The sequence below is a fragment of the Pteronotus mesoamericanus genome, unplaced genomic scaffold, assembly GCF_021234165.1.
Source record: "Pteronotus mesoamericanus isolate MK-2021 breed Mesoamerican mustached bat unplaced genomic scaffold, CSHL_Meso_final scaffold_174, whole genome shotgun sequence".
NCBI classification, from domain to species: domain Eukaryota; kingdom Metazoa; phylum Chordata; class Mammalia; order Chiroptera; family Mormoopidae; genus Pteronotus; species Pteronotus mesoamericanus.
The window spans coordinates 22,489,054-22,502,689 of NW_026555309.1; the positions used below are offsets into that span (position 1 = coordinate 22,489,054).

A 13,636-nucleotide genomic window follows, 5' to 3' on the forward strand; every position below is an offset into this window, starting at 1 on the left:
AGAAAAATCTATAAAAGAGTTCTCTTTTTGCCATTTAATTTACTCTAATTCTATCTAAATTTCACATCACTGCATGTTCAACATGAGAAAAAAAATTTTAGACAAAGTTTTTTTTTCCCTTTGACAAGCTCTTATGATGATGAAACCCAATAATATTTAGACAAATGTCATACAAATAAAAATACAGGTGAGTATATGGTTCTTTCCCCCCTTCGGAGTACATTAACAACCTTAACATCCAATATATTAAGTTACAAGATGTACCGGCAAAAGCAGAAAGGGTTCAATTAAAAGAAGATATTTTGTACAAATAATCGTTATAACATAGGATAAACTGACATCAAATGAGTTTCAGCAGCCATATTTCTAACATGAACTACAGTACCAGGATAAAAACAATTAGAAACAAATGGAAGAACATTACTGAACAATATGAATACATAACGCATTTTAAGCTGCTAAAATAGCAAACTCTAAAGTTCATAGAGTTACAAATTGTTTAATTTAACCATGCAGGCTAACATATAATAATAAGAAATCACCCTGCATTTTTGTCTTTTTAAATTAATACTAGTTTAATTGTAAAGTTACAAAACAATGAATGGATATTGCTCCAACTTGTATACAATCTCCCTTATGTGATTCGTACCTAACAAAGTAACAAAGCCTCATCATCGCTTGTTTCATTTTTCAGTGTTGCTTCTAAGCAAGTGTCCGGTATCTGCGCAGTGTGGACAATACCACAGCGCTCACAGGGGCCATCTCGACTGGCTGGCCTCCCTCCGGGGTTTGTTGCAGTATATGGTTGCCTAAAGCCTTGTCCTTGATCTGAGGCAAGATCAAGAAGAGGTCTAGAGCAGTCATTCACATCAAAGTCTGAAGCTCCCTCCGAAACTGGAATTAGCATTTCAACATCATCATCTTCTTCTCTTCCACTGACCCCATTATCAAGCTGTCTCAAAGGACTCTGGTTCTGGTTTACGGAGCTTGATCGCCCTAATGTAAAACGTACCCAACGTAGCCCCTGAGTCATACGACTTAGTGCACTTGTGAGCTGGTGACGGGCTGGGCTCACACTTGGGGGCTCCGCACTGGTCACATCCCTTCCATTATCTGTGTGACCGCCTCGGGTGCTCTGAGTCGAGGAACTTCCACTTGCTCCCACTGTTGCTTCGACTGCTGTTGTGGGAGGGACTTTTTGGGGCAAAGGAGCTGCAACCCCACCAGATGCTCCTGCTGTATCTCTTCTCTCAGTTTCTGTGTCTGTGTCATCTGACTCCACGGAAAACAAACTTCTGTGAGTATGATTTCTTTCCGGTTCTCTGCTGGTACTCTGACTAGGGACAACCTCGTCACCATCTGCTGAGACCAAAGCCAATGACCCTGAATGACGTGATCTTGCAAAATTAAAAATACGATTCCAAATGCTGCTGGATCTGCCTGACATAGGAAGTCTGATGGAAGTAAATCCAAGCTGAGATCGCACAGCTAGCCTCAGGTTTTCCAGAACAGAAGCCTACAAAAAGAAGAAGAGATCTTTAAAATAGCTAACAATGAAGTACTAAGATCGAAAACACCCTTCTAAGAAAAATGTGTTGCAGCTAAAAATCCTGTTGCGTACTGTTGGGGCCTATGGAGGATGAATGAAGTTTTCTTGTCTACACCAGTTCAACCCACTACAGAATCTAATCTATAACTTGAGCCACTGCTCACTGTGTTTAAGATTTTCTTAACATTTCATTTTTTACATGCAACTTGCAAGTGATGTTTCATATCAATTATAACAGCTATTTTATTTCAAAACTTCACATAGTAATCCAATTCTAAAAGTGTACCAAAGTCAGAAAATAAAATTACTCGATACTCTTGTTAGCTGGGAAGGTTGAAGAATATCTACCATTAAATTCACTAAATGACCTAAAGCAGTGTGGAAACTGGGTCTGTAGCTGTTCGTATTTTTTTTTTTGTTTGTTTTTTTTTTTTTTTTGCTGCTGTTGTTTTTAACACAGAGCAAGTGAGACTTGATTTACAGGGTTGAGATTTTCCAAAACATGTGAAAATTTTATTTCACAGTCAGTTCTCAAGGATTTGTAGAATGAGTGGATTCTGAAGATTTATAACTGAAGGAATCAATATATTTGTTACGCAGCACAGGAATAAATGAGTAAATAAATTATTTGTAATATAGCACAGGAAACAAAAAAAAGGTGAAGAAATTAATGTTTATAGGACTACACAATGGTACCTAAGACATCTGAATTCCTTTTTAATCTTGAAAGATTAAATTTTATTTTCCACAGTTCAGTATTAAGCATAAATTATATCCTTATTCTTTGCAATTGGTGATTTTTAATTAGTACATATGGGAGTGATTTAGTTAGTATATATTGCCCAATTGAAAAAAGTATCTGCCTTTTTCTAGATGAATGAGTTTACAGATTATTTAAAAGCAAACATACAGAATTATATAAAGCAGTCTTTTAGCTCCATCTAGTGGCTAAAGAAAAGTATTTAAATCTGGCATTTACTATTGAAAATCCAGTATTTCCAGGAAGCAATGGTGAGCTGATATACTCCCTTTCAGATGATAATCCAGTTTTCCTCTGCCTTTCCCCTCACAGATGAAAATAAGGAAGATGTGACAGCACGTGTTCGTCACCCTTTTTGACGGGTATTGAATTTATCTGTGATTTCCAGACAGGCCTTTAGAACGTAATTCCAGGAATATAATTAACCAAAAGTAAAAAGCCAGACTGCCAGTAAGAAATTTGGGTATCAGTGCACGTAGACTTGCTATACAAATGAGTAAGAATTTTCACTTATAAGTAGTACCTATTTAAAAAAGAAAGTAAAGAAAAAGTGGTTCACTTCCCCAACAAACTTTGCAGGTTTGGTCCGCACCACCCAGCCCGCAAGTTCTGAGGCTCCGTGTGAGCACTCTGCGTTGTCAAGCGGACGGACGACAGGCGCCTCAGATGCCCTGCCCTTTCCGCAGCTCCTCCCGTGAGGTCAGCTGTGCCTTCAGCTCGCTGTACTGTTGACTTAAACATTACTGTCTTTCATAGCGCGGCGAAGCTCACTATTTACTTGTCTGTTTAATTTAAAATCACCAATTTAACATTAGGTTCTACAAGAGGATCTCATAAATGTTCTAGGAATAATTTTATATACTTTAGTTTATGAAGCAGAAGAAAGCATTCTTCAGAAAGCATTTTTTGAATGAAATAGTAATTTAGATTTTAAAAAAAAAAACTGCTATGAAACTTTGATAATTTGTTACCCAAAGTTTCAAACTTGGGAGTTTAATCGCATTAGCTGCATAATCTAGCTTACTTTTCATAAACATTTTAAAATACTGTTGAAATACAGTTCCCTCCCAAGGGGTGAATTATAACCCTAGATAGTAGAGTATGTAGTGAAGAATTAAATCTTACCCAAAGAGAGGTCTTTTACTCTCTGCTTCCAGGATGTAATCTTAGCCGTTGGAATGTCATCCATGATAGGAATGCCACTGCCTGGAGCCATGCACCAGCCAGACAGTTAAACTGGACCTTAGGTGAAGGCTCTGTTTCCCACCAACAACCAGACACTGGGGGAGCTTTGGGTCGGCAGTGTCAGCCAGCCATGTGTCCATTAACCATGAATATGTGATGGATGCGGCCCCAGTAACAACTCTGCATGCTGGGTCTCGGGGGAGCTTCCCTGGCTGGCAATATGCCTTGCATACTATCACGCCTCTGTGCCAACAGTAATATTGTCCTGCCTTTTCCAGAAGAGGACAATTGGAAGGTCTGTGTTTGGAAACCTCCTGAACCCTGTCCTATGTGTCTCTTCCTTTCACTGATTTAATGGGGTCCTTTCCCTGTAGTAAACTATAACCACCGAGTACAATAGCTTTCAATGGGTTCTGAGTCTTTCTAGTGACTTATCAAACCTGAGGATGGTTTTAGGAAACCTGGAACTTGCATGTGGCGTTAGAATTAAGGACTGTCTAATGTAAACTATACTCCCTCTAACTTCACAGGTGGCTACACTCTTGAAGGTACAGCGGTGTTGGGTGGTCAGTGGTGCAGAGACAGTGGATGGAACTGACCACTGTCTGAATTCCTAGCTAAAAGGAAACCTTCCCCAAGGCAAAGACAATATGCAGAAGCCACAATTTACGTTTTTCCCATTTTGCACACAAAATTCCAGGTAGTGGAACTTAGCAAATTACATCCAGAGAAATCTTTTAAAGCTACAAATTCTCACCAAAGACTTCCTAAAAGATGCAAATAAGGTAATCAAAGATCTCATTTACCAAAAACAATTTTCCATTCCATTTTGCACAAAATTAAGTCACTGGAAAATACTGTTTATTAACTTTTCTTAATTCTAATACTGGGAACAATTTTTATTAATGATTCTGGATGAATTTACATTTTTAATGTATAAACCTTTATGAACCCTGGCATAATTTTAAGCAATGAAAAAGAAATTTTATAAAACCTTAACAGAAATTTAAAGAATTCAGAAACATTAATAAGGAATGTTCCTATTTAAAGAAAAAGGTATGAATTCTTAAACACTGTAAAATCCAGCTGTAAAACAGCTTTCCGCCAAGCCAGGTGGAAATGTTAACTCCATTTCAATTACTGTTAATTACAACAGATTATTCTAGCTTGCTACTAATATATTACTAGCATATTAATTTTAGCATTCATTCTTCAATCTTCTAAATGTTCAGTTGAAGTAGAAAACAATTTAGGAAACTTTACTTTGGTTTTAATGTACTAAATTAACCTAAACAGTAAAATGCTTAAGAATCACATAACCACATCAGAAGAATGAAAAGTATACTTTTGTATGTTGTGCTATTTGTTAAAATACAATGAAACAATTATGATTTCAAATTCCCCACGTATTTAATCGTTTACTTCATTGCAAAAATTTTGAGTCAAGGGTCCTTTATCATACATGCAAGTGCAGATTTCAACTTAAGAGGTATAAAACAAATCATGAATAGCAATATACCTGATTAGGTGAACAAACAGGAAAATCTTCAACTGGTGGAATTAAACCCTGAGCAATCAATTGTCCGTAAGAGGGAGGGGCTTCTCTTCTTAACAGTTCTGCTTCCACTCTTGACAACTGTGTTTCAAATGATCTTTGAGAACAAAGGGGGGGGGGGGGTTTAAAAAGGGTTTCAAAAAAGGCAAGCCGGTTTTAAAAATATCATCACTAATTAAAACAATGTGAATCTTAATATACTTGATAATTTTAAAAGCTTAGTCAACCAGCATTTATTGGTGTTTATACCACCCCTACGCTGAGAATAAAGAGATGAAGCAATGCGTCCTCATGGGGCTTTACATTAGGAGCCTGGATCGTTAGATTTTAAAACTTTTTTTTTTTTTTGAAGATTTTATTATTTACTTTTAGACAGAGGAGGGACAAAAGAAAGGGACAGAAACATCAATGTGTGGTTGTCTCTCATGTGACCCTACTGGGGACCTGGCCCGCATCCCAGGCATGTGCCCTGACTGGAAATCGAATAGGCGACCTTTTGGTTCACAGGCCAGCACTCAATCCACTGAGCGACACAAGCCAGGGCTGGATCGTTAAGTTTTAGTAAATTAGAAAACTCCAAAAAAGGTAAAGGTACTAGGTCTTTAAACTCTTAAGAAAATAGGGGGCTTGAGGCTTTAGGTGGAAGTATTTGAAAACTATTAGAAGACACTTTACTCATCAAGTCCAACGAATTTATTTTTCAGATAAGGAAGAGAGAAGTCAGTCACTAATACACTTTCTGGAATAACTGGTTCTTGAACCCAAGACCTCTGGCTCTTCACTGTGGTCTTACGGGGCAATGTAGTAAAAAATTTTCTGGCCATTTATACTTGCCCAAAGAAAGATGCAGTGTGGTTATTGTGACACTGGGTATCTGTGTGCGTCTATAATCCTGCCTGTCTGGTACATGCAGTTCTTCGTTGAACTTGCTGTTTGTCACTCTCCTGGGACTGAGGGCTATTGCCTCCACAGGAGCTTCCCAGGGGCCTCTCTCAGGTTCAGTCTGACCGCCACTGCACGGGAGGCTCTTCCCCTGAAGGGCACCCTTTAACGTTTAAGCTTTTCCTTCTTACTTCAGAGTGCTGACAGGCGGCTCTCACTGAGCTCCACCCCACGACATTAGCCCTGTGTTCCGCTCTTATCTCCTATTAGCTCTTTATCTGTGTCGTAGGTCCGGAGGGACTGAACTCCGGGCCTTCTCTGCGAGCATCGCTGGCAGTCCTCCTTCCACGTGCTTCCCCAGGCTACTCGTTCAACTACAGCACCTGTTCCCTGTCTGCATCCTACTCATAGATTGCAAAAGGTACCTGTTCAATGAGGGCCTTGCCCATCCCTCTTATCAGAGCAGGTATTTCTGGACTTTTATACCACTTTGTTTTATAGCTCTTACAACACTTAAATTTTTGTAATTGTATTCCACCCACCAATTCTTTTCTCCTAACTATAAACTGTCTGTGAGATTGTCTTATGTGCTTTTCTATTTACCTGTATAGCCCTTTGAACATAGGAGGTCCTCAAATATCTAAAATTATTGAATATTTATAAAAATATAGGTTTAAACACTACAACCAAGAGTTGCAGCTTGAAAAATTCCTACAAAACAGATTAATCTGAAAATAGGAACTGGTAAATATAGATGGTCAAGTCTCACCTCATAATTCTAAGCATTTATACATTTAAAAAATGTTTAGCCTTTTGAGTCTTCAGCATTTTGCACTAATTTTTCTAAGTCATTAACAATATTTATTTCTAAAATGATAGGAAACAAAAATATATTGCAAATCACACTCAAGTACTTGTGGCAAATATTTGGGCCTTATTTTTATTGTATAGAGCATCACCGCTACGGTTTTCTCTGGATACTGACCTTCGTTCGAACATTCTCAGCGAGTAAAGCTTACAGGTGCATCCCAACGCAATGACGAGTAACAGGCCACAGATGAGGCTCCCTATGACGGCTGCAGTTATGACTCTGGTAGGCACGATGACAGGGCAATTCTCCTCATCGCTGCCATCACCGCAGTCGTCCTGGGAGTCACACACCCAGCTTTCAAACACACAACGATTGTTTTTACAATGAAAATTTCCAGGCTGGCAAAAGAAGCAGTTTTTTTCATCCGAGCCATTCGGGCAATGATTCTGGTAGTTGCAGCGATCAGAACGGGGGTAACAGACGCCGTTTCGGGAACATGGAAATTCTTCCTTTTGGCACATGGTACAGTTGACTTCATCCCTTCCATTTGGGCAGTGCCAGTACCCGTCACAGCGCTGCTGCTCAGTGTAACACCCCCAGTTACCTCCACAGGGTATTTCCCACGGCAAACAGAAGCCATCTACTTGGTAAGTGGCATTAAACCCCCTGGCAGCGTTCACTTTATCAGCACAAAAATGCACCCTTATTTGTCCAGAGGAAGACACAACAGTAAGAGGTGCATGAGAGTCAAAGGCAGTTAACACACGCAAGAGCTTGTGTGGGTTCTCCTCTAACCCATCGTATATTTTCACATAATCACCATAACCAGTACCATCAAGTTTAAAGTCAGTGAAGCGTAAAATGACTTTACGATGGTCACCAGTGTCTATTAACCAGGTGCAATTGCTTCCAGGGGGATAAAAGTCTGGGTAATTGGGAGAATTAAAAGTACCATAAAAATATTTTAACCACTGCCCACAAGTTGGCACATCACAATCTATCTCATCTCCTAGGTCAAGGCAGTCAATGTTCCCGTCACACTTTAAAGATTCGGGGAGGCAAGTGTACACCTTGGTAAACCGGGACAGACACTGGAACTGGTTGTAAGCACAGGGCTGGAAAGAGGCAGATGTCGGAGGATTCGCTTCCTTAGCACAGATCTCTTCATCGGAACTGTCTCCACATTCATCCATGTTATTGCACTTCCACGCTTCTGGAATACACTTTCCATTTCCACAACGAAACTGATCACAAGCGCAGTTTGGTTCCTCAGATTTCCCTGGGAAGACATGGGAAGGAAGGAGGCGGGTGGGGAGGAAGGGCACAAAAACATACTCTTTAAAAGATATGAATAGCCAATGATATTTTTATAATACATTTTTTTTAACTTTTTAAAAATTTATTTTTTTTCAAATACATTATAATAAATGTTGATTAAGCCCAAGGAATAGGGTTTCAAAAATCTTGTTTTAAAAATAGGTTGAGTTCTCATGGCAAATTGATATTGGCTCACAAATCACTCAATTCAATTTATTAAAAACTTATGATTTGTCCCATAAAAATCTTTGCAGTTTGATCTAAAGAGAAGAAACCAATTCTGTTTTTACAGAAAGCTATTTTACTATGAATCTCCAGTAAAATGATGTAAGACACATGAGCCAATAGGATATACTGCCTACAAATTTTTATTGCATAAACATCAAAATGATACATTTTGAAATAAAGAAAAATTCATTCATGGAAGTCACCTTTTCAAAGCCATTTTTTCATATTCTTTTCTAGTTGTTTATATATATGATACAATATTTTGTTATGTATATCACGGCATATTTTGTGAGTCCATTGTTTACTTAAATCTTTGCTACGATTAAAAGGTCAACTTTATAATGTTTATAATGTTTCATGTACTCATAACACAGCACCTTCACTTTATAATTTCTATTGTTTTAACAATTGCAAAATATTGCATGAATCTGAACTAAAGGTATAAATTTAATTACAATACTAGGGGAAAGGAGACAGAAAAAAATTGGAATGCACGTAAGATTCAAATATCTTACTGTACCATTGTAAATATAAAACAATGAGGTAAAGAAAGAAAACCAGACATTACATTCCTCCAGTCCCCATTAGGCCAATGCTAAATCTTCCATTAAGAACTTGTTTATTGGTGAATAAGTGACAGAAAAGGTGCTTCAGAACCTAAATATTACTAAGACTGTTTTTAGGAAAAAAGAGAAAAGGGAGCATATGTTTGCTCAAGAAGACCATGGGATTTCAGAAGATGTGACATTATTTTCATCAAAACAAATACGTAACTCTAATGCTCTGAGATATTCCCAGTTGTTATGATCTAGTCACTCTTTTTGGATACAGTTAAAAAAATGGCAAACAAAGACTTCTGATACTAAAAATTATGAAGGTGAAACTGAGTATGTCTTTTTGTAAAGACAGTGGTAATTCACAAACAAAAATATATTCTGAAGTAACTTCCAGGGTGTCGATAAGCACCAGAGAGAGAAAAAGCTCTTTTACACTTAGTGTTCTTAAAATTTTAAAAAAGAAAATTGACCTTTGTTTTTAAACTAATCATTTTATTAGGATTATACAAAACACCTTTTTAAGACCCAGCTCTAGGGCACCCAAACCTTGAGCTCCTAACTTCTCAATCACAGAAGTTGTGAACTTAGGAACTTAGTCCCAAATGAACAGTGTTTAGAAGACAAGCCCCCACGAGACAGAGCAGTTAATACTACAGAATTCTGTTCAGTATCTTTGTTCTTATTAAAAAACACACCTGAAAAATATGCCAGTCTGAAACCCTTTCTAGAGATACTGTCATCGGAGTGGAACCTGATCCAGACGTGGTCTTGCGAAGAAATATATGGTGGTGGAATTGTGGAACCACAAGCTCGGTAACTTTCGATATTCTTGTATGTTTCTATTGTCAACCAGTCCAAACTGCATCTTCTGGACCCCTGAATATCAAAATCCTGAAAACTACAAACAAAAAGTCAGAAAAGGCTATGAGAAAGGGTAATTTTGGCAAACCACCCCCCCAAAAAACCAAAAAAAAACCCATCATAATACAATGTAACTGAGGACTTTATTATAAGCCTCTATATATTCTCCTGGGTTTCCAAACATATAACCATATTATAATCAGGTAATACTGGCCACTGTTCCTATATTTGTATCTCTTTCCCCAATTCCAGAGTAATGTTTCATAATAGGTAATGTCAGACTCCAAAATAATGCTAAAAAACAGGTGATAGCTGGCACCTTTTTGATTTTTTCTCTGTGTGTGTGTTTAGGAAAAATACTTCTAATTCAGAACATCCTAAATTGTTCTGTGTTTGAACCCAAAACACCACTCTATAATCTAATGAGCTGAAGTACGCACCGAGAAAGCCATCAGTCTCTTGGATTAGAATGCTTGCTTAGTGAAACGTTTACAACTTACATTTTCTTGAGAGCAAATAGCACAAATCTGACCAAAGAATAAAAGTAAACGAACAAAAAAATTTTCCAGTGAAAAGTTCCAGGGTTTGAACATACCCTTTGTCACATAAGTTACTTTATAGTTAAACATTATTCTATAGTTCACAAAATATAGGCATGAGTAAACAGGAAAAAGCCAAGTAAATAAGAGCACATACACGATTAGCCACTGTTATGGAAAGAAAGGAACTAAAATATCATTTTCCCATAACATGTCTCACAAAGAAGTGAATATCTGACTTTATCTCCTTGCTTCTGCCTTAAACTAAGTGATAATAAAATTAATTATCCAAGGATTACAATACCAGGATATTTCCTCTCTAAATATTCTGAATAGCTGTAACAAAGGCTGATAGACAATTTTATTGTTTCCACCTTTCACTATTATGAAAAATGGTTTAGAGAATCCTTAAACATGCACTCTCTCTATACCATGGGCGAATATTTCTCTGGTACATATTTTCTAAAAGTAGAATTGTTAGGTCAAAAGACACAGTTCTACCATAAATGTTTTAGACACTGAGAGAAATGTTTATATCAACTCACAATTCCACTGCATTTGTAAGAAAGTACCTTATTCCCCACAACTCTGGCAAAATGAGATATTCTGTTTTTAAAAAAATTTGCTGCCCATTAAGTGGACAAGAGATTATCATTGCTCTATTTTGCATTTCCTTATTTACAGAGATTGAAACACTTTTTCATATGTTCATCAGCTATTTCTTTCCTGTGAATTGACTTTTTATATCCTTCATCCATTAAATTTTTTTATTCTTAAAAGAGCTCTTTATATAGTATAAACACGTACCTATTTAGGGCATGTCTGTTATAGAAAACACACACACACACACACTCTCTCTCTCTCTCTCTCTGTCATTAGAGTGGAATAAAATGGCTTCTCTCACTGTAGTTTTATATGCACTTCCCTGAAGACTAAATGATATTGAACATCTTTTCATGTGCTTATTGGCCATTCTAATTCTCCTGCAAAGTGCTCAAGTCTTTCACCCACTTAATAAAATTGGGTTTTTGAGTTACAAAAATTCCTTTTCATGTTCTGGAATCAAGTCCTCTGATAGATAATGCGTATTGCTAATATTTTCTTCTAGCCTATATGGACTGTCTTTTCACTTTCTTAATGGTATCTGTTAATGAGCAGAAGTTTTTAATTTCAGTTTTAAACGAGCCTAATTTATTATCTTTTCCTTTATGTTAGTGCTTTTATTGTCCTTTCTAAGATACCTTTGCCTACCTCAAGATCCCAAAGATATTTAACAATGGTTTCTTGTAATATTTTAGAGTGTTAGTTTTTACTTTCACACATAGGATTTATCTTGAATTAATTATTATTTCTTCTCAGGGATAGGCTGAGACTCATACTATTTTTGTTCTATCATGCAATTAAATTACTGTCTGATCACCCTGAACTTGTGGAGGTTTGGTTTTACAGTTTGTTAGTGAGTTTGTTCAGATTTGTCCTTAATGGACTTTTAATTTTAGGATCTTATTAGGTTGTGTGAATCCAAATTCATTAACTCCTTCCAGAACTTAGGAAATCTCCCTTTAGACGTGGGGTCACCTCCATTTCATTCTGCATCTCAGCACTGTGCGTGGTTTTCAGTGCAGCTTCCTTGTGAAATCTCAAGGGTCCGGCACATGGTCAGAACCAGGTGACAGCACTCCACGGAGCCTCCTCTGCGCGGGCAAGGATTTCCAAGTTTTACGTAACTGAGCGGGTAAGCTGCAAATTTATTTTTGAGGCTGGACCTTTAGTTTAAAAGATTAAGTATCTCCAAAAATTCCAGTTTTATGTTGGAAAAAGATCCAACATTTGGAATCCTTATGGGAAAAATGCTATTTTGCGTACACGTTTATACTTAGCCATGGTGCAATAGAAAAATAGGCATATCGCTCAGATTCAAACACCGGTATGTTTGCAGAAGGATAACCACAAAGGCTTATCCTACCAATCGATCAATCATGCAAGAGAATGGCACTCCTTATAGGAGCAGAACAGCCTCTACAAGCTCAGCTCCTACATTCTAGAAGATGTGGTCAGGGCGGAGGGGACCAAGGGAAAACAAACCATGTGGTCCCTGCTTTATGGCTTCCACAGAAAAAAGGGGATAGACCACAGTTGTGTTTCTCAAGAGAGAATTGTTCTCTCATTAATGTGTTGACACGAAAAAGACACAAAAGTAGGCTAAATTTATAATCTCAATCTAATTCTAAAATTCTGTGATTCTTACCTATAAAAATGTTATTAATGAAAGAATGTCGAAGGTGCCTTTGTGCCATTGCAGACCGCTGTCTCTGTGAGAGAAATGGCATTCTTATTGGTGTTTCAGTTCCAACTTTAGTTCTCGGTTTAACTGCACTATTTTTTCCTCCCCTTCAGGATTTTTTTTTTCCTTTTTTCTGACAGCCTTGATATGATTTCCATAAGCAAGCAATATCTAATTCTGCTAAATATTTTCTCCTTAATATCTTATCCCATACTTTTTCTCTGCAATTTTAAGTGTTTTTAAGCTAAGTCTTAATCTTTCTTATTTATATCATATTTATTCTTAGAATCTTAAACTTATGGCTATTTTCCCTGGGAAATATCTGCAACTTTGTATTCTTAACAAATGTTCTTTTGTTTCAAAGTTATGAAGGTGGATTTTTCTAGACACAGTATTTATCCACTATCAGCTAGATTCAGGTTTTGTACATACATATATATGTACACAGACATACCCTGTTATTGTTTTAACTCATTAAAGTAGAGGACTCTACTAATGAGACCAACATTACGGGTTAGACCTCCCACAGCCAAAGATTACATTCTTGAACCTAATAAGCTATTTTGCTAATGTGTGCTTTTTGTTTAAAAGTGGCCTAGAAAAATATGAATGACTCAGTACCAATCCACTGCCACCAGTAGGAAATATTTAAAACACATGCCCTGATATTAGAGAAATAATGGGCCACTAGTCTTACCCTTAAGATGATATTGATAACTATAATTTATATTTTCTGAAAATCATCTTTTCATGTTAAGTGATGATAATTGGAAATGGAATTATTTTGTAATAAAATAGTATATAATAATAGAGAAACAATCCAGAATTACCTTATAGTAATAATTTCCCCTGGGTTTGCCCTTATGAGCCAGCTACAGTTGATCTTGGCAGGATATTCAGAAGGCCAGCCTGGGCTTGTGATTATACCACTTGGTGCTCGAATTTGCTCTGGAGTCTCTCCACAGGCTGGAAGAGAGCCAAAGAAATCTTAGCTAATTATTATATTTTAAAACAAAGCATTAAGTAAATCAGTGTTTGTTTAAAAAAAACCCAGCCAAACCCAACACTTCAGACATCAAATCTTATACAATAAAATATGGTATTATCA

General features: G+C 37.1%; 1 protein-coding gene across 2 annotated transcripts in view; it reads right to left on the reverse strand.

Moving 5' to 3' along the window:
- Positions 1-616: 616 nt before the first annotated feature.
- Positions 617-13,636, reverse strand: part of LRP12 (LDL receptor related protein 12) — a 70,836-nt gene continuing 57,816 nt past the window's right edge. For both annotated transcript variants that reach the window (XM_054590381.1, XM_054590380.1), the window contains 5 exons: positions 13,359-13,494; positions 9,540-9,742; positions 6,917-8,021; positions 5,014-5,146; positions 617-1,516 (listed from right to left, as the gene is read on the reverse strand). In XM_054590381.1, coding sequence (XP_054446356.1) covers positions 650-1,516; positions 5,014-5,146; positions 6,917-8,021; positions 9,540-9,742; positions 13,359-13,494 — 2,444 coding nt within the window. In that variant the 3' untranslated portion in view covers positions 617-649. The remainder of the gene's footprint in view (positions 1,517-5,013; positions 5,147-6,916; positions 8,022-9,539; positions 9,743-13,358; positions 13,495-13,636) is intronic.